Source organism: Molossus molossus, unplaced genomic scaffold (assembly GCF_014108415.1).
Source record: "Molossus molossus isolate mMolMol1 unplaced genomic scaffold, mMolMol1.p scaffold_m16_p_4, whole genome shotgun sequence".
In the NCBI taxonomy this organism is placed as follows: Eukaryota; Metazoa; Chordata; class Mammalia; order Chiroptera; family Molossidae; genus Molossus; species Molossus molossus.
Window position 1 is genome coordinate 88,231,603 of NW_023425377.1, and position 21,345 is coordinate 88,252,947.

At 39.0% G+C, this 21,345-nt stretch overlaps 1 protein-coding gene across 4 annotated transcripts in view; it reads right to left on the reverse strand.

Moving 5' to 3' along the window:
- Positions 1–21,345, reverse strand: part of GALNT7 (polypeptide N-acetylgalactosaminyltransferase 7) — a 133,327-nt gene that overhangs the window by 26,778 nt on the left and 85,204 nt on the right. For all 4 annotated transcript variants that reach the window (XM_036282101.1, XM_036282099.1, XM_036282100.1 and 1 more), the window contains exon 3: positions 4,596–4,762. In XM_036282101.1, the coding sequence (XP_036137994.1) occupies positions 4,596–4,762 (167 nt within the window). The remainder of the gene's footprint in view (positions 1–4,595; positions 4,763–21,345) is intronic.

Below are 21,345 nucleotides of genomic sequence, written 5' to 3' on the forward strand. Positions count from 1 at the left end.
AAATGAACATACAACAGCACAAAATCTATGGGATGCAGCAAAAGCAGTTCTGAGAGGGAAGTTCAAAGCACTACAGGCCTACCTCAAGAAGTAAGAAAAATTTCTAATAGACTATCTAACCTCACAACTTAAAAAAATAGAAAGCAAACAAAAAGAAAACCCCAGAGCAAGTAGAAGGAAGAAAATAGTAAAGATCAGAGCAGAAATAAATGACATGGAGACCAAAAATACAATTCAAAGGATCAATGAAACAAAGAGCTGGTTCTTTGAAAAGATAAACAAAATTGATGGACCCTTAGCTAGACTCACCAAGAAACAAAGAGACAGAACCCAAATACACAAAATCAGAAACGAGGATAAGTAACAACTGACACCACAGAAATACAAAAGATCGTTAACAACTACTATGAACAATTATATGGCAACAAATTTGACAATCTAAGCAAAATGGACAAATTTCTAGAAACACATAGTCTCCCAAAACTGGACCGGGAAGAGATAGAAAACTTGAACAGACCAATAACAACTAAGGAAATTGAAGAGGTAATCAAGACTCTCCCAGCAAACAAAAGCCCAGGCCCAGATGGCTTCACCGGGGAGTTTTACCGAACATTCAAAAAAGAATGAACACTCATTGCAAACTCGTTTTACAAGGCCAGCATAATTCTAATTCCAAAACCAGAAAAAGACACTACAAAGAAAGAAAACTACAGGCCAATATCCCTGATGAACATAGATGCCAACATCCTGAACAAAATACTAGCAAATCGGATCCAGCAATACATCACAAAAATTATTCACCATGACCAAGTGGGATTCATTCCAGGGATGCAAGGCTGGTACAGTATTCACAAATCAATAAATTTGATACACCACATAAATAAAATGAAGAATAAAAACCACATGGTCATATCAATAAATGCTGAAAAAGCATTCGACAAAATCCAGCATCCATTTCTGATAAAAATGCTCAGCAATGTGGGAATAGAGGGATCATATCTCAACATAACAAAGGCCATATATGAAAGGCCTACAACCAACATCATATTCAATGGGCAGAAACTAAAAGCATTTCCCTTAAGAACAGGAACAAGACAGGAATGCCCACTTTCGCCACTCTTATTTACATAGTACTGGAAATCTTAGCCACAACAATCAGACATGAAGAAATAATAAAAGGGATCCAAATTGGAAAGGAGGATGTAAACTGTCATTATTTGCAGATGACATGAGATTATACGTAGAAAAACCTAAAGACTCCATCAAAAATCTACTAGACTTAATAAATGAATTTGGCAAAGTAGCAGGATACAAAATTAATGTCAAGAAATTGACGGCATTCTCATACATCAATGATGAACTCACAGAGAGAGAAACTAAAAAAACAATCCCATTTACCATCGTAGCAAAAAAATTAAGATACCTAGGAATAAACTTAACCAAAGAAGTAAAAAACCTATTTGCAGAAAACCACAGGACATTGAAAAAAGAAATAGAGGAAAATATAAAGAAGTGGAAGCACATACCTTGTTCATGAATTGGAAGAATTAAAATCATTAAAATGTCCGTATTACCCAAAGCAATCTATAGATTCAATGCAATCCCCATCAAAATACCAATGACATACTTCACAGAACTAGAACAAATATTTCAAAAGTTCATATGGAACCAAAAAAGACCCTGAATAGCCATAGCAATGTTAAAAAAGAAGAACAAAGTAGGTAGGATCACAATACCGGATATCAGGTTATACTACAAAGCTACTGTAATCAAAACAGCCTGGTACTGGCACAAGAACAGACATATGGACCAGTGGAACAGAACAGAGAACCCAGAAATGGACCCAAGACATTATGCTCAATTAATATTTGACAAAGGAGGCAAGGGCATACAATGGAGTAAAGACAGCCTCTTTAATAAATGATGTTGGGAAAATTCTACAGCTACATGCAAAAAAAATGAAACTAGACCATCAATTTACACCATACACAAGAATAAACTCAAAATGGATAAAAAACTTAAATGTGACCCGTGAATCCATAAAAATCCTAGAAGAAAATGTAGGCAACAAAATTTCAGACATCATACGCAGCAGAATTTTCACTGATACATCACATAAAGCAACAGAAACAAAGGAGAAAATGAACAATTAGTACTACATTAAACTCAAAAGCTTCTGCACAGCAAAAGAAACAACGATCAATGGAAAGGCAACCTACTGTATGGGAGAGCATCATTGCCAATGATACATCAGATAAGGGGTTAATTTCCAAAATATATAGAGTGCTCATACAACTCAACAAAAGGAAGACAAAGAACCCAATTAAAAAATGGACAGAGGAGCTGAATAGACATCTCTCCAAACAGGACATACAAATGGCCAAGAGACATATTAAGAAATGCTCAACATCACTAATCATCAGAGAGATGCAAATTAAAACAACAACGAGGTATCACCTCACACCTGTCAGAATGGCCGCCATCAACAAACCATCAAACAAGTGTTGGCGAGGGTATGGAAAAAAGGGGACTCTAGTACACTGCTGGTGGGAATGCAGACTGGTGCAGCCACTATGGAAAACATAGTGTTACCTCAAAAAATTAAAAATTGACCCAGTGATCCCACTTCTAGGAATATACCATAAGAAACCTGAAACACAAATCAGAAAGAATATATGTACCTCCATGTTCATAGCAGCACTATTTACAATAGCTAAGATCTGGAAACAGTCCAAGTGTCCATCAGTAGACAAATGGATAAAAAAGCAGTGGTACATATACACAATGGAGTACTATGCAGCTGTAAGAAAGAAAGATCTCTTATCCTTTGAGACGACATGGAAGGACCTGGAAAGTATTATCCTAAGCAAAACAAGCTAATCAGAGAAAGACAAATATCACATGATCTCACTTATTTGTAGAATATAATAAACATAACAGTCTGAGGGATAGGGTAGACCCAGAGACATGGAAGTAGGGTACAGACTGACAACCCTGAGGAGAGGGGGTGGTGGTGGGAGGGAAGAGATAAACCACAGAACTTATATGCATGTACGCATAACCAGTGGACATGGAAAACAAAGCTAGGGACGGGGTGGGGGAGATGGGGCGGAGGGTGTTAATGGGGTGAAAAAGGAGAAACATCTGTAACAAAACAAAACCAAACCAAAGCAAAAAAATGTTCGAGATATATATATATATATATATATATATATATATATATATATATATATTTTTTTTTTACCCTCCCTAAAAAAAGTGATTAGTTGAAAAAAGTGATAAGCTGAACAAAGAGGAGGGGAAAAGGTAATAGGCCATATTTCTATTTCTTCTCCATGCCAACATATGTGGACAAGATCAAGATCTGGTATGTCCTTGCATAAACAGAAGAGGTTTACCCAGACAGCAAGAGTTCTAAATGAAGTTTTGGAGGAAGCTTTTATAAAGCAATTCTGAATGGTATTTTTTCATGCTACCCTGTTCTGTCTTCCGACCTACAGTTAGTAGAATTTACTACTTGTATACAAAAGTTGTGTGCAAAACTTATATGCCCAAAATCCTGTTGTTACTTAGTCTGAGATCTCTGGTCAAGTTTCAAAGGATTCATTTCACGCTTGTGACAAGCAAAGAATAAATATGCAGATGTGTGTTTCAGCAGCACAATTACAATTTTAATTTAACATAATGGTTTCTGGTCTGAGCTATATATAGCATTATCTATCTTTTGAGCTATAGCATTATCTATCTTTTGATATTCATGTCATTAAGAAGATATATTCAGCTTATGATAATTTATCTATGTAAGGAAAAAAATGTTAAGCCCACTATCGGGAAAAATCAATGCTCAATCTCTCTTGCCAAGTTGAACCAAGACTTACCAATGCCTCCCTAAATTCTATAATAGCTAGCTCCTTAAAAAAATCCTTTTATTCAATATATTAAATGAAATATAGAACAAAATAAACTTTAGTGGATACTTTCTATTATAAATAAAAAGAGTCTATAGTTTCTGGTCAAATTCAATATTGTATCATTGTTAAAATGCAAAATAATGGCTATTAAATAGGTATATGGATTTCAGTTAGACAACCATGGATGGAACATCAGTTGGCATTATAGTATACACGCAACTGCATTTTTTTAATCTTTTAATAAATTACCTCCATAACTAAATCTTTGCAAAATTCAAGGCCCAAAGAATTGGTATAGTGTAAAACAGTGGTAAAATACATGGACTTATGAGCATATAGATTTGATTCTAGCTATTAATTATTATCTCTGTGAATGTTGGTAAGTTACTTAACATTCCGCAGGCCAACACTCTAACCGCTGAACCAAACCGGCCAGGGCAGTTACTTAGCATTTCTGAGCCTCGTGTGTAAAATGAAGATAATAACAATATCCATTGCAAGGGTTATGGTCAGGATTAAACAAAATAATTATTATACAATGCTTGGTACAGTGCCCACTTGTTGATAATAGATGCTATCAATAGATGCTATTACTTTTTAAAGACTAATTATTTTGAAATCACTTTTGCAATTAATTGTAATTAACTTATTTTATGGACATAATGTCAATTCCATAGTCATTACCTTTATTGCTGAAATCATCAATTAACACAATTTCTGCTAAATATTTCCTTGGAGTCCTTTTAATGACACTGTGGACTGTTCTCATGAGGGTTGACCATCCTTCATTATGGAAGACAATGACAACACTGGAGGTGAGCAGGTTTTCATCATAATGCCAATATTTGCATCTGCAAAAGAACATTTTCATCATATTTATTTAGAGGTAATCTATAATGCTTGGTGCCAAACTTATTATCATGATGTTTTCTGACTGGAATAAATATGATGGATTTAACTAAGGTAAGTGAATGAAACACAACTTTTTATAGTTTACAGAAACATAAGATAGGAGAGCTGCTATGAGATGAAGTTATTCAGAGACAAAGGTACTTCTTAATCAACCAGCACTTTTTATGTAATAGAGAAGTAATTTGTGAGTTTATACTTCTCAGCTGTGAGATCCTTAAAGATATTACTTACAGATATCAGTTGGTTTTTTTCCCCCCCTATGACTTAGAGCTCAGTTTTTAAAACTTGAGCTTCTGGTGCAAAGCATTTATTTCACTTGCTGTGAATAAACCAATATATAACTGTGTTCGAAAGCCACCCTATTCTAATATGGCTAAAATATTAAGAAAAAAAATTTAAGGTGAACTGTGGCATGTAGCAGGCATTCAAAAATTAACTTGAATGAATAAACAAAGATCTTATATTGTTTACAGTAACCAGACTGGCTAAAGAAGGACCTTTAGCTATTCAACACAGAACTATTTGAAAATGTAACAGAACTGAAGTTGCCAGAAACCTTTTTTCTCATTCGAAGGAAACTCAAAACAGGGCCTGATAAAGACTCAGGAAGCCAGGGCAGGCTCAGTGAGTTTCACAGAGTGTGATACATATGTGCATATACACATATACATCTGTGTGTATATCCTATGTATATGTACACCCACATACTATATATTTTTTATTTGTTTATTGGAATGAGAACAAGATAGTAAGAATGAGACAGAATAATGAGGACAATTTGAGACCCATGTTCTTTTTGCAGGAGTTAATTTACAGAACTAGCATTTGGAGCCTATTACCTTCTTGGTAAGTGGAAGGGAAAGCTTTTTCTGCTCCCTCCCCCCAAAGCTTTCCATGAACTAGTAAATAAGCTTGTTCCCAAGATTACATTCACAAGCATAAAAGCAATACTTCACATCATCAGCCTGATAACCTATCCCAGCCTTTGGAATAGTAACTGTTTTCTAAAATAGGGTCTGGCCCAAAATAGATGGAGACAACCTTTTCTCCAGGGGATTATTTACCTTTGAAAATTGTTCTAAATTGTGCTCTTAGAAGCTGTTTTTATAGAAATGCAGACTGAGTCTGGTAATCCATCTGCATTTTCTCACTGAATGAGTAAGTAGTAAGTGCCTACTACGCCCATGCTCTGAGCTGGGCACTGGACCACAGCACTGAGGCAGACACATGTGGTCTCTGACCTGATGAAGCCCAAAGTCCTACAAGAGACGAGAGACATGGAGCAAATATTTTACTTTCCCTGAGTGTGTTGGTGGGAAAAAAAAGGGTGCATATGACTGGTGAACCCCACTTAGGCATGGTCAGGAAGGCCTCCTGGAGCCAGTTTTGGAGGGTGAAACCAAAAAGATGATCAAAGAAGTACTGAGACCAAGGAAGTGGGGAGGGAGTAGGAAGGAAGAGATAAAAGCACAGGAATGAATGGTGTGCATATGATTCAGAAATTATGAGAACTTTAAAAATAAACAGATGGCCACTGACTGCGCAGCTCAGTTGGTTAGAGCATCATCACATTATGCCAAGGTTGTGGGTTCAATTCCCAGTCAGGGCACATACAAGGATCAGAGACAATGAATGCATAAATAAGTGGAAAGACAAATCGATGTTTTGTGCTCTCTCTCTACTCAATAAACAAAAAATAAAATGAAATAAAAAATAGATGGAAGATCTATATCTTTGAGTGGTATAATTAAACTATGAAAAACAAACAAGTTGAATAGAAAAAATTACAAGGAAAGGCATTTGCTGTATAATAGCAAATAATAGCACATACTTATTATGTGGCAGGCACTATTTTATTTGCTTTCCTTTAATAAACTTATTTAACATGCCAACACCACTATAAGGTTAGTGCTATTATCTCCCATTTTACAGATGAGAGAACTGAGGCTCGGAGATATGAGCCTGAGATCAATGACTTGCTTAAGATCACACAGCCAGGAAATAAACCTAGGCTACATTGAGTTTATAAGAAATCTTGTTAACATGAACAAGAGAAAAAGAAAAACAAATACCCAGTGATACCTATAAATGAATGGCTAAAACTTGATCTAGGATCTAAGAATAGATACTGACACTAAATATCAGTTCAATACAAGGCACTTATAGAGCTTATTGTTATGTGATGAGAGCACTCTTCCCTCCTCCACCTCTTCCCTGCCCTTGTTTGGCCAGGAGAGACCCCAGAAATGGGGAAGCAATGGTAGGGCAGGTCACCCTTCACAACCAGCTAAACAAAGAGGGCTTCCCACAGTTGAGAGGGGTCAAATGCTCTTTCAGAATAACAAGTTCAAAAACATAGTAGTGGAGGAATTGAGATCAACTATCCTGGGCATGTGATTTTTAGATGGGTAGGGATAATTATCCCCACCACACCAACAAACTGTAACCCATACTGAAGCTCAGGCAACATTTTTCTGATTTTCCGTTGTGAGATGAGTCCATTGGGTAGAGTACACAGGAGAGCTTTTCACATACAAACCCTGATGTTAAGAATCACCCATGGTGTTGAGGCAGAAACCCCTAGTTTGCATCCGTCCTCTCACTTTGCTGACACAGAATTTGTAATAGGCTCTAATGAGAAGGAAAACTAACTAAAAATAGAATGCCACATTTAAATAAATGGGTTTTGGTACAGACTTTTGACTAATTTCTGCTGTGACATCCAGGACAGTAGTGCCTTAACTTTGTCACAGAACTGCTCTGGCTGCAAATACCCACATTTAGGTTATAGGCCTGCAGTGATTAAAGCTATAAAGTTATGCCTAAGAAAACTTCACAGACATTTTCATGGGAGCCAGGTGCTTGGGATCAGAAGAAAAGATGGGAATAAAGAATTCTCATAGTGACTTTTCAATAACTTAATAAAGTAGATTTAAAAACCAAAAACAAAATGCCTGTGAATAATTTACTTGCTTACTCTCTGTTAATCAGCTATGATTTTTAACTTCTGTAGTTTGATATAAAGCCTTATTGTATTTAGATTTGATCACCAAAAAATACTCATTCATTCAGCAGACTTCAAAAAACATTTTAGGCTGCAAATTCCTGTAATCCATATGTACTATCGTTAATCTACAGTAATGTGTGTTTGTGTGTACACATGTATGTATTTGTGTGTGGAAGTTACTCATCTTGTCCCTTTTAAAGGTTGTATCTTACTTCCAGATCATTTCCTGAGAGTCTCAATAAATAGAGTCATTTGGGATTCTCTTCCTTTGATTCTGCATTCTATAATAGGGAATAGTCTTTAGGCATAGAAAACAATTTCTCAATCCGAGAAACACTGGTTTTTTTAAACTACCAATTTTTTATCTTATTTTTAAGATATTAAAAAATGTTTTTAATGATTTTTTAGAGAGACAGAAGTGGGGAGAGAGGTAGAAACATTGACATGAGAGAGAAACAGATCGGCTGCCTCCTGCACACCCCCTACTGGGGATCAAGCCTGCAACCGGGGCATGTACCCTGACTGGAAATCGAACTGGGACCACTCAGTCCATGGGTCAACGCTCAACACTGGCTGGGCTACCCATTTTTATTTTTTAATAAATTGAGAATCTTTCCTGTCTCCATCTAAAACCACTTCTGTCCGTTCCTGAGATGAAGGGAAGTGGAGACATCTTACAGTTTACATGAAGCAGTGCTGACACCCAGCAGGTGAATAAATTAGTACTACAAAATATAAAATGTAACTTGACATTCAGAAACCAATATATATTTTCAGTAAGAGAATTATCACTGTTAAATTTGTTCATTCAAGCTCAACAGATTGAGGGGAGTGGATTTTGCCCATTTTCAGTTCCTATGCACTTTGACTGGAAGGATACAGAGTAAGCTCCTTGAAAACTCGCTATGGCAGATTTTATTCCTTAGAGGTCATTCCACATAGCAAAATAAAGAATCAGAGCATCACCCTGGCCGGTTTTGCTCAATGGTTAGAGTGTTGGCCTGTGGACCAATGAGTCATGGGTTCGATTCCGGTCAAGGGCACATACCTCCGCTGTGGTTTGTCCTCGGCACTGGTGGGGTCATGCAGGAGGCAACTAGTGGATGTGGCTCTACAACGTCAATGTTTCTCTCTGTCTGTCTGTCTCTCCCTCCCTCCCTCCCACTCTATCTGATAATAAGGAGAAAAATATTCTTGAGTGAGGAATAAAAAAAAAGAAAAAGGAATCTGCGCATCAAAGAAATGTATAAATTACACTTCCTGATCATCTGGATATGCTCCACTTTGTCAATGTGTTTCCCAGAAAAGATTGTAATAATAATTCATAATATTGCCAATATAATAGGGTGATATTACAACCCTTAGTCGGGATATAATTCCTTTGAGTATATCATTTAAAATTACATTGACACTGTATTTCTTTTGAAACATAATATTGCTAACTGACAAGTCCCTAGAACTTTTCTCCCCAAATTACTGTTAAGCCCAACATTTCTCATTTTGTATTTTTCACTTGAACTCAGCATAAAATACCATGTTTACATTTACTGTTGGTTTAGGTGCATGTCCGGCAGGTTCTGCTCTCTTTGACCATTTTTACAATTGGTGTATATAACCATCCCTCCTAGTTTTCTGTGTGTTGAAATTTGGATTAGTAAAACTGCTATCTCTGCATCTACCTTTTATGTGAACGAATATGAGTTCAAGTGTAGTATTTTAAAGCTAGGTGTAATCCTTGAGAGGTTGCTATCACTGCACTCAACAATTTCATCTAACTGCACTGTCATTCATACTACATTTCTTTATCTGTCCACAGGGATCCAAAGACTTTACTCAAATATCCTGCTAAATCAAGATGCATTAGGTATCACGTAATCTCCTGGTCAATTAAGGTAAATTCATGTCTTTTTTAAGATATTTAGTTACTTAGTGTGGTTTGACTCCTTTTCATAGACCTGTGCTGGCATGCAGTGACAGCTCTCTTTTAAGAATGTATAAGTGAGCTCTGCAAGAGTCTTTATAGTGTATTAATGTCAAGATTCCAGAACCAAACATTCTCTTTCCCCTTTGGAAAATATAAGGTAATATTTCCCCACCGTCAGTTTCCTAAAAGTTCTCCTCTTCTCCACAATACCTCTGGATTACTGACAGCACTTCTTCTCAAACTCACCTCGCTATCTAGTCTTAGGAGAGAGAGTCTTTCAAGGTTCCAACAAATTTAATGTACTCGAATGCTTTCTTCTTTGCTCATTATACTAGAATTTAATTCCCTCTTAGCAGGTTGGCTATAAAACTTTCAATATGGAGATCACTCCTGCAGAGAGCTAACAAAAGTATTTTACACATCTGTTTTCTCTCATGTTAAAATCATGTAATACGCCCTAATAATCTGCCTACCTTGCTTTTTCTTTATTTTCCTCCAAACATAATTTTTAAATTATTTGTTACTGATTTTGAGAGAGGAAGGGGGAGAGAAACATCCATGTGAGAGAGAAATATCGATCAGTTGCCTCCTGTGCACAGCCCCACTGGGGATCGAACTCGTAATCGTTTGGTGTATGGATCGAAGCTCCAACCAACTGAGCCCCACCGGCCAGGGCCAAACATATTTTTAAAATAATTTTTTGGGGAGTGGGTTTCTTTGGAAGGCACCACTTGAGATGCACAACTGGAATGTATTCTGCCCAGGCCCCTTCCTTAAGAGTCTACTTAAACAGCAGTTACTACGTAGAAGAGACTGCATGTTGCCATCTCCTGTTCAGCAGTGAACACTTGTCCAAGCTGGGCCAGTCACAGGCCCTCTCCCTGGACTCTGGGCTTCTGAGACTCCAGCTGGTTTCTGTAGGGCTCTTAAATGATCTTATGAGGCAAGGGCTGGGCAGCTATTTTTATTGAGAAGCAGAGAAAGAGAGCAGTAGAGATGCGAGTTCATAAACCCTAAGAGAGAAAGAGCATATGATTTCGGTTCTCAGTTTTTCATTTCCTGGTTCAATGAGGTGTACTTCCTGGCCTTGGGTTCTATGAGGTACTCCTATATCCTTTCAATGAGTTGCTCATACCCCTTTTCTCTCTACCTCCCTTTTGAGCTAGCCGAGTAGACTTGATTCTGGCAGGTAATCCATGTCTAACATGCTACTCTTGATATTTTTGTAAATTTAGTTTATTATGTATATGTATTGTGTATTATGTATATGTCTTCATAGAATTAAACTTAGAGCTTTTCATCATTTTTAATCAATAAATCTATTTAACAAATTAAATATCAATGAAAAGGAGAATAATAAATCTTTAACTTTTGCTCTATTGGGGTTAAAAATAAAAAATCAATGAACACCAAATTAATGGTTGGGTCTACAAAAGTTTTTCAGGTATACCACATTTCAGGATATAACTGAGACAGTACAGCTGTTGGCTATACTTGTTTTGGAGTATACTACGTGGTGCTATATTTGGAAGGTAGGAAACCAGCTCATCATGCCTATAATCTCTATCAGGTCCACCCTCCAAATAAGCAAAATCTAAAAAACAAACAAAACCATGCTTGCCATTTGTCAAGGTTTTAAGACAAATGCCCCCAGGTCCAACCAGGTAGTTGCACCTAAACTTCTCCTGGGATGGATTTCATTTTCTGAGGTAGACAGTTGAGATTTAAAGTTTTATTTCACGTCCAAATAATCAGTGTGTTGGAGGAAAGGGGGATATTCTTAACAAAGCAGAATGGCCAGGACCAGAAACTGTCTGGCTCATCATGGCTGAGTGCTAAGGCAAGAAACTACAAAAAGTACTATAAAAACCATGGCTTTATGTAGCGTATGTAAGGAAGAACAGCACCATTATTTGCCTAGACTAACTGTGGCCTCCTGTGACGTAGGGCTGTCTGAAAAGCTGGTACCTGTATTCAGTTCCATCTTCTCTAGCCTTCTCTGAGGTAGCTAGTTTCCTCCCTCAGTTAGTGGGGAGACAGCTGTCCAGTCATCAGCTCAGCTGCCAGTGATCCTCACACACACACACACACACACACACACACACACACTCAATGGTATGGGTTCACAGATCCCAAACAGCCAGAGGCCCCCTAAAGGCTCGCACCAGCTCTGGGCTACTCACTGCAGTCTCTGAAGCAACCTTAAATAACGTGCCACAGACTCTGGGGCAGGACACTTTGAGTCTGGCTTTAGAGAACACCTCCATCTCAGCCATCCTGCCGATGCTCCCTTCCTCATTTAGACTGCTGCTAGCCAGCCAGGTATGCAGGGCAGGGTTGGGGGTCATCTCCGTTTTGAGATACTAGAGAGATGTAGGAGAGAACTTCACAGTTGACAGGTGTCAAGAGTGATTACGCAGGGATGACTGCATGTCCCTTTGGTGAAGACGTTAGTGGCACCAGGGACCTCATGCCAAGGGGTGAGTGAGCACTGGCTATGTGCACACCATGGAAAGCCCACTGTGGTGAGCCACAGAGAAGGAACACAGGAAAAGCCCACGAGGAATCCCTAAAGACAACGTATTCCCAAGCTTGTGGTCAACAATCTCAGCTGACTCCCAGAACTAGCTGGGAGAAGTTTGAGAGAGCTAACATTCTAGCACACCGGAACCAAATAAATGACATTTTTTCTATTACTTATTGTGGTATTTTATCCCAGACTGGGGGAATGCAGTTCTAAAAGCTCTGTGAGGTAGGTGGAACTAGCATTAGTATTATTTACTTTATACATAAGGAGACTGAGGCTACATTAGTTTATATGATTTATTCAAAGCCACAGTGACAGAGGCAAGATTTAAAATTAAACCTCTGACTGTAAGTTTCTTTCCCCTAAACCACTGTTTTTATTTGTTAAGAGTTACTCACAAATATGTGCTTAAAGAAAACTGGAAAATGAATTCCTTGGTACCCAGGGAATACATTGCCTCTAACAAAATGACTGCACACAGCTCTGTAGATTTCTGCCTGATTTTAAGGGTAGAGAACACTAAATACCTTGGGGAGAATGTTGAACTATGTCGTTGGGTGGCTGTCTTCAAATACTCTTTATTTTTTTTGAAAAGGAAAATATACTCAGACACATGTGTCCACTTACTTAATGATCTAAAATGTCAAACCAGCCCAGCAGGTGTAGCTCAGTGGGTGAGCACTGACCCACACACCAAGTGGTTGCCGGTTTGATTCCCAGTCAGGGCACATGCCCAGGTTGTGGGCTTGATCCCCAGTGGGGGGACATGCAGGAGGTGGCCAATCTATGTTCTTTCTCATCGATGTTTCCATCTCTCTCTCTCCCAAAAATAAATAAAGAAAAAAATATTTAAAAAAATAAAATTAAAATGTCAAACCACAATTTAGAAAAAAAATGCTGGCAGAAAATCCTAGGACTGGACACATATTCTTGTTCATTTCTGCAAAACTCCCTAGGAAAGAAAAAGGAACATTTCACAGTGTGAGCCATATGTTTATTGCTGTATTGGATTTTCATTTCAAATGAGCTTGCACACCATAGTCTAACTTTGCAGAAGTACCAGCTTATCAAACACCAATCAATTTCAGCTGAAACAACAGTCACTTAAGGATCAAGGCTGGGGGCCACGCACGGATATAACAGAATGAACCAGTACAGGTTTGCATGTGCTCCTTAGTCATTAATTTCTGCAGCACCTTAAAGGACTCCAGACACAAAGAGTGCAAGAATATTACAAAAAGTAAAAATAGGAGGGGGAAATACGGATAGAGAGAGATGTGGAGGGCGGCTGAGCCAAGATCTCTTGTTGATCATATGGTTCTTGCAAGGCTCACCCAGGGACATTTTGTGTCACAGGCAAGAATGTATCAACAGCCTCGACCTTGAGCGGTGGAAACATCTCTTGTCTGATGACAATAAAGCTTTTGAACTGCCCCCCCTCCCCCTTCATCATGCTATATAACAAACATGCTGAACTAGCTCTGGGTCACTGTTCCTCTATCCAAAGCAGTGTCCCACCCGGTCCCAGCTTTTCTCTGTATAATGTCTCTGTGTCTTTCTTAACCTCCCATCGTCCCTCCTCAGGTCTGGTTCCACTAGCTGCGCAAGTCACGGCAAGTGGCGCCCGAATAGGGACCTGAGCACAGGGGGACTTGAAGCCGAGGCGAGGAGATGGAGTGTGCACGCTGAGAAACGAAAGTAAGGTAAGGAGCACAATTAATTGATAGTTAGGTGTAAAATATGGGAAATTCAGGGTCGCAAGAAAGAAATCTCTATGCGTCCCTGTTAAGGCTATGCTTAAGGCTTGAGGATGCTCAATAAAAAAAATATCAACTCCTCGAGTTTTTAGAATATGTGAATAAAACTTGCCCTTGGTTTCCTGATAAGGGGACAGTCCATGTGGAAACCTGGGAAAATGTAGGGAAGTGCCTGCGAGATAGATATACAGCAGGAGGCCCGAACAAGGTTCCTGTGCAAGCATTTACTCTTTGGACCCTAATCAGAGATTGCCTTGATCCTGCGCTGGAGGCTAATATCTCGGGAAGGGGGTGGGGCAAGGTACAGTGAAAGACTTGACGAATACCGTGAAAGCCTGAGTCCTTGAAGACTCCCCCTCCACCTTCTGCTCCTCCACCTACAGCTGTGGGAAAGGTTGATCCCCCTGATGAGACTTTACCCCCAGAGTATGAGAGAGAGCTAGAAAGAGAGGCGGAGCGAGATCGGCAACACCCCACCGAGGAAGGTTCAGATGAGGTGTCTAATTTTATCCAAAGTTTTGCAGAATTGGCTCTTACCTCTTGACCATCCCAAGGGGTTGCAGGGGCTCGGTCCAAAGTAAGGAAATCCTCTAGTACCCCTGTGCTGTCTCCCTTACAGATGGGTCTGAGAGAGGCAAGACAGGCTCTGTAAATATTACTAAGCTTCCCACGCATTATTCTGTCTCATGCCCTGAGTGTACATTAACTAACTGTGTAACAAGAGAAAATAAGTATGATGATGTTTTAATTCTATGTCAGCCCTCTTTTGTTATGCTCCCCACTAACATATCAGGAGAATGGTATCATGAAACTGGGCTACAAGCTTTAATAGAGATAAAAACCAACTGACTCACCATAAAAGAGCTTTAGGATTGATTATTTTTGGCATTACCACTATTGTGGGTCATATTACTTCTACTGTAACTGCTTCATTAGCCCTGACTCAAAGTATACATACTGCTCAATTTGTGAATGATTTAGCTCGAAATACCTCTGCTGCTCTGCACAATCAAAAAACATATTGACACCAACTTAGAAGCAAAATTAAATGCTTTGGAAACCACAGTTATAGGGCTAGAAAATCAAGTTGAGAGCATTAATGCTCCACAAAAGTTACTTTGCCATGCTGCTTACAGTTTTGTGTTACTTCAGTCCCATACTATAAAACCCAGTGGAACTGGGACAAAATTAAGTTACACTTCCAGGGAATATGGACTCATAATAATACCAGTCTTGATTTGCAGCAACTGCACAGACATATACAAAATATTCAAAATAGCCATGATGATATTGTTAATCCAGCACAACCAGCTAAAGAAATTTTAGATGAACTTAAGGATTCAACCCTTTCAATCTTCTTGAACATACTGTATGGCACTTGTTTGGATTTGTTATTGCTCTAATAATATTGTTTTGTCTCCTGTCAATCAGCTGCCGGATCTTCTGAGCCCAACTTAGAGGAGCCCAGGTAGATGTTCACTGCATGCTTTTAAAAAAAACAAAAAAGGGGAAAATTTTACAAACAAAAAAGGTGGCGCTGTGGAGGGCGGCTGAGCCAAGGTCTCTTGTTGAGCCTGCGGAGCTTGCAAGGCTCACCCAGGAACACTCTGTTCCATGGACAAGAATGTACTGACAGCCTGGACCTTGAGCTCAGAGCTGATGGAGACATCCCTTGTCGGAAGACAATGAAGCATGTGAACCTCCTCCCCTTCATCATGCTATATAATAAACATGCTGAACTAGCTCTGGGTCACGGTTCCTCCATCCGAGAGCCATGTCCCACCAGGTTCCAGCTTTTCTCTGTATAATGTCTCTGTGTCTTTCTTAATCTCCTGGCACCCCTCCTCAGGTCTGATTTGACTAGCTGTACAAGTCGCAGCAGAGAGACTGAGGAACAGAAAGAGGAATCAAGAATGAGGCATTAAAAATACATACGAGAGGGTCAAGGACTCTGTGCACAATTCTGGAGCACCGTTTGCAAAGAATACACTATGAACAGCACCACCCTGAGTTGGGCAATACAGTGGCCTCGGGTGCCCCCTGCTTCATATTTACAGTTTAGCTTGAATTTTCTAGCAGGGAAACCTGGTCAGGACTATGTTTAAAAAAACCAGTTGTTCAGAGGAAGTACAATATTCTTGGTGAGAAGACCAGATGGGACTTTTTCCTAGGGGGCTTCCTTATGGTAGATGTAATGAGTTTCACTGGGCTATTTTTTATGGAGGATATCAATGGAGACCAATGGCATTATACCAAAATATAAGTCAGTACGAACAGTTGTGCAGAGACCAAGCTGGGAATTTAAGTTCAACACAGATTTGAAAATCACACTTTGCAAACATTCCTTAAGATGTGTGAGTCATCTCTTATTCAATGTTGCATCACTCAGTGAGAGATTATAAGTCTTCTCAATGTACTCTAATCACAATAAGGAAATCTTACCGACCATATGGAGGGCTTGTATTTCCAAAAGCAAAATTTGACTTTTGAAGAAAAGGTATGAATTTGCAGTGGCAGCATGGTAACTTTAGGTTGGAGTTAGTAAATAATTTCCCAGCAGAGAATTATTAGATATTGGAGGACCTACTAATATAAGCTGCATAAAATATTTACTTATGGAAGCCTTAAACACTGATTGATACTAATGTTTCTACAGCATAATGAAGAGATGTACTAGATCATTTTTTGAAGATTCTCTCAGCTGCAAAACTCTGAATATAGCTGTGGAAAAGAGTACGAATCCATGATAGTTAGCATTTATTCATTCACAGAGCAGGCCATTTCTGGGACTAATAAGAATACATTAACTATGTTTAGTAATTTATCTTATTAAAGGTATTAGGAAGCCAGGTTGTTCATTCAGCATGTAACATAATTGATAGATATGAGATGTTGAATAAATATTGTGGAGGAGAAAATGTGGTGATAGCATTTCAAGGAATCATTAAAGTAGTCTGCCTCTTTTCCTGCATTAACTAAATTATCTTTACTTCTCTTACGTCTTTGCTTCATTGTAATTTTCCAGAAAATCAAATCCTCTTGAGAGGCTAATGAGTCACAAAAGTGAGTTGGAGTTAGTTATCAAAAAGTTTAGGGCTCAGGCCTGGCCGGTTTGGCTCAGCGGTCAAAGCGTCGGCCTGCGGTCCTGAGAGACCCGGGTTCGGTTCCCGCTAAGGGCATGTACCTCGGTTGCAGTTTGTCCCCGGCTCTGGTCAGTTGTGCGGGTGGCAGCCACTTGATGTGTTTCTTTCACATCGATGTTTCTCTCTCTCTCTCTGGTCCTCTCTCTCCTTCCCACTCTACCTGAACAAAAAATGGAAAAATGTCCTCGGGTGAGGATTTAAAAAAAAAAAGCTTAGGGCTCAAAACTGGGATGAAATTATAAGGTAAGAACTGAAAGAGTATGTTAATTCTCTCCCTAAAGAAGGCAGGTGCCAGGAAATCTCAAAACAAAATTTTGGAAAACATTTTAGTTCATTAAATCTGGCAAGGACTGAACACACATGAACATTGTAAGTGAGGTATGTAATCAGTGGTCATCTTGAGACAGTGTATCATCAACTTGCTACCTTTTCTCCACAGAGTCCCTGGGTTTCTAATAGGGCTACAGACTGGCCATATGCAAGGGAGACTATCATTTGAAAAAAAGAAAAAGGGCAAAACAAATCTGTGTGAGGTGAAAGCTGACAGATCAGTGTGGACCAGGGATATGGCAGACATAAAAATAGTCTGTTAAACAAAAACTTTCCTTTTGCAAAACATTTCAAAAAATGAATGCTACTCCAGAGACGAAAAAAATACTACCAAGCAAAAGGAAACCGTTTTTAATCCTTAAGTCTAGTAATTTCACTAGGAGTCTGTCCTATGGAAATAATCAAGGTGGGCACAAAGATGACCTATAACCTTGTTCATCACAGCATTGGCTATAATAGTGAGAAACTGGAAACAACCCCAATGTCTCAAAATAAAGGACTAGTGAAATCAACTGTGGTCCTCCACGCAGCGGAATATCTATGTTATATATTTAAAAAAACCCTACTTGGGTGATTTTCATTTTCTTTCTTTTAAAATATGTTTTTGTTGACTTTAGAGAGACAGGAAGGGACGGGGGGGGGGGAGAGAGAGAGAGAGAGAGAGAGAGAGAGAGGGAGAGAGAGAGAACGAACCACCAATCCGCTGCCTTCTGCAGGCATCCCACCGGGGATTGAGCCCAAAACCTGGGCATGTGCCCTGACTAGGAATCGAACAGGTGACCCCTTGGTGCACGGGACGACGCCCAACCAAATGAGCCACACCAGCCAGGGCTTTAGTTTCTTTTTAAAAATAGACTGTTAAACATAAAAACTTTCCTTTTGCAAAACATTTAAAAATAAAAATGCTACTCAAGTCTGCCACAAGTGAACAGAACATTACTTGGCAGCTTCATAATCAGCAAAAAACCCTTGGTACTTCTTTTCTTATTAAAACAATTACAGTAAGTCCCTAGGACCAGAGCTCCACCTTTACTAACAGAATTAGACCAAATTCTGGCATTCACTTTGTCGATGGCTTTGCTGGAAGTCATCTATTCTAAGTTAGGACACATTTTCAAAAAAACATTATTATTTACACCTATTCTCATTTTGATTCAATAGTAGGATATTGGATGGATTTGCAAATTATACTGAAGGTGCCTCTGCATTTCACCTCTGCCAGTTTTTTTTCCCCCCTCCTGATACTGGCTTGTTATCATCTAATTATGTAACCCTTCCAGATAGCTGCCATCATGTCATACTGATAGAGCCTACACAGAGAGGAGTGCCAAGAACACTACCGTTTCTCAGAGAGCTGGAGCAGCAAGAAGCAAAGATAAACGTGCTCAAGCGGAACAGGAAAACACAAACAAAGATATAAGCTCTGTTGGAAGAAATCTTTTATGAGGGCCAGCCGCCAACTTTTGGAAGTTTATAAATGCAACAGAAAGGCCAGCTCCTCGAGTTCCAGTATAATGTTTCCAATATTATTACTAAGTGTGTTTCATTATCACCATTTTGGAAATAAAGTACTTCATGGGGTGGAAAAATTATACCTCTTGAACATCTACCAAGAGGTGTAGGAAATCCTAGATATTCTGAAGCAGTTTTATAACATTCTAGACATTCTGAAGCAATCAAGAGATGTTTGATTATGTTTCTCAAGAGTAAAAAGGTTTAAATTCCTTGAAATAGCTGTAAGTGGACATCACTTCACGGTAATCTCAAAAACTGCAGATGTAATACATTTAAACTGACTTTCGGTTCCTCTGCAGCCAGAGTGCTCCTCTGACAGGCCCCCAGGCCACGTGCTGACTGCCTGCTCTGGGAGTGACTGCCCCGGGTTAGAGTCACCACTACGACCTCCACTGGGGACCTTTGACACCAAAGTTTTCAATGAAAGAAAGGAAGCTGTTTCTGCAGCTTCCTTATTACCTGAGACATTAGAATGCAGAACACTTAAAATTTCTAGTCACAAAACAATTGTCACACACACACACACACACACGGCTTTAAAAAAAAAATCAAGTTGCTAAACTCAAGACCTCAGAAGCAATTTAACTGAATCCCTTGGCTATTGCAGGTCTAGTTTTCTAAAGCTGATGTCAATCTGTTAAGTCTTGACTCCAGGGACCACAGTCAACTATAAGGGTTACTGTTACAGTTTAAAGGAAATAAAGAGTTTGCCTATAGTTACCTCCAAATTATTCCCAATTTAGTTTTAAAGATTTCTCCACAAAAGTATCCATATCCTAACATACTGTCAATAACAGTAGCTCTGTGCCTCTGCAGAATTGTTAAAATTGTAGCTATATTTCAAAGTACATTTTATTAGCATTTTATATTAGAAATATGCACACATTTGTTGTTATCTTGCTGTTTTCTTCACAGGACTTTTGTAAACACCTTCCCCACAATCAGCCAGAGGTTAAATATCTCTAGTTTTACTGATCCCAAGAATATGTGAAAACCCCCCTCCCAGCATCATGCCTGCAACTTTTTATCCTCAAACACCATTCATTTCTTTTCCTGTGTTATTCCAACCGGACTTCCTGGTCATGCTCTATTAGACTTTGTTGTATGTTTCTTTGAGACCAAGACTGCTGTAAGAAACAGGTGTGATATTCTTTCATTTATGTGCTAGATGGAAAGAATTTAAATCACTTCCCTGGAGGAGGAGGGGAGATACAATCTAAATTAGTAAGTGTTTAGCAAGTAACTATTAACATAGTTCATATATTCTTTTTAAGATAAAGGTCTAGGCTAGTTACCAGGAAATTAAACAGATTCAATACAGCATCTAACCCTTTAGGTAAGGTGATGTACTTGGGGCCTGAGAGTAAGATACCATCACATTTATGTGGTCATCAGTACCTCTGAGATTCAGATTAGGCCTGCTAATCAACAGGGACGATGTTAGCACTAAATCTAATACATATTCAAACAGCAGCAAACCTCCCGCATTGCACTGGTCATGCCGCTGACTGCAGCAGCCTCCGTGGAGCACATCTTGGCTTGATTCCAACATCCTTCCCGAGCCCATTTTTGCAGTAAAACACAGTTAAGGAGGTGAAGGGTGAGGTGAGGAATTATGGGGGTACACTGAACAATAACTAGGCCAGTTTATTTCTGCTCTTTGAATGGAATAACTTAATATTCTATGCTTTTGGGCCATTATCAGATTTTTCTTTTTGACATAAATTAACAGGTAAAACATATTAAGTCTATTAGAATTACCATTTTAAGTGTTACTGAGATCTGCATTTACTATAATGGGGTATTGGACTATATTCAGCATATATTAACTATATACGGAATATTTCTGCCATTCATCTGCACCCTGTATTCAAGTATACAAAAATACAGTGGATTATAATTCATGGATTCCATACTTGTCTACTCCCTAACATTTATCTGTAACCCACAAATCAACCCTCGGACACTTCTGCAGTCATGTGAGAACATGCATAGAGAAAAGAAAAACGTGAGCCGCACTCTGAGCTGCCTGCGTGCAGGTGCAAGAAGATGTCCCTGCCTTCTTGTTTCCCACTGGTACTGTCAACGCTGTCCTTCTCATAGACTATTCAGTGCCATGTTTCTGTTGTTTTCGTGTATTTTGGTGGTGGTTTCGCTGGCTCCGAAACATAGTGCTCAAGTGCTATCTAGTGTTCTGACCACAAGAAGGCTCTGATGTGCCTTATGGAGAAAATGTGTTAGGCAGGCTTCCCACAGGTATGAGTTCTACTAGCTCTGGCCAAGAGTTCAATGTTATGACTCAACAGTATACATTAAATA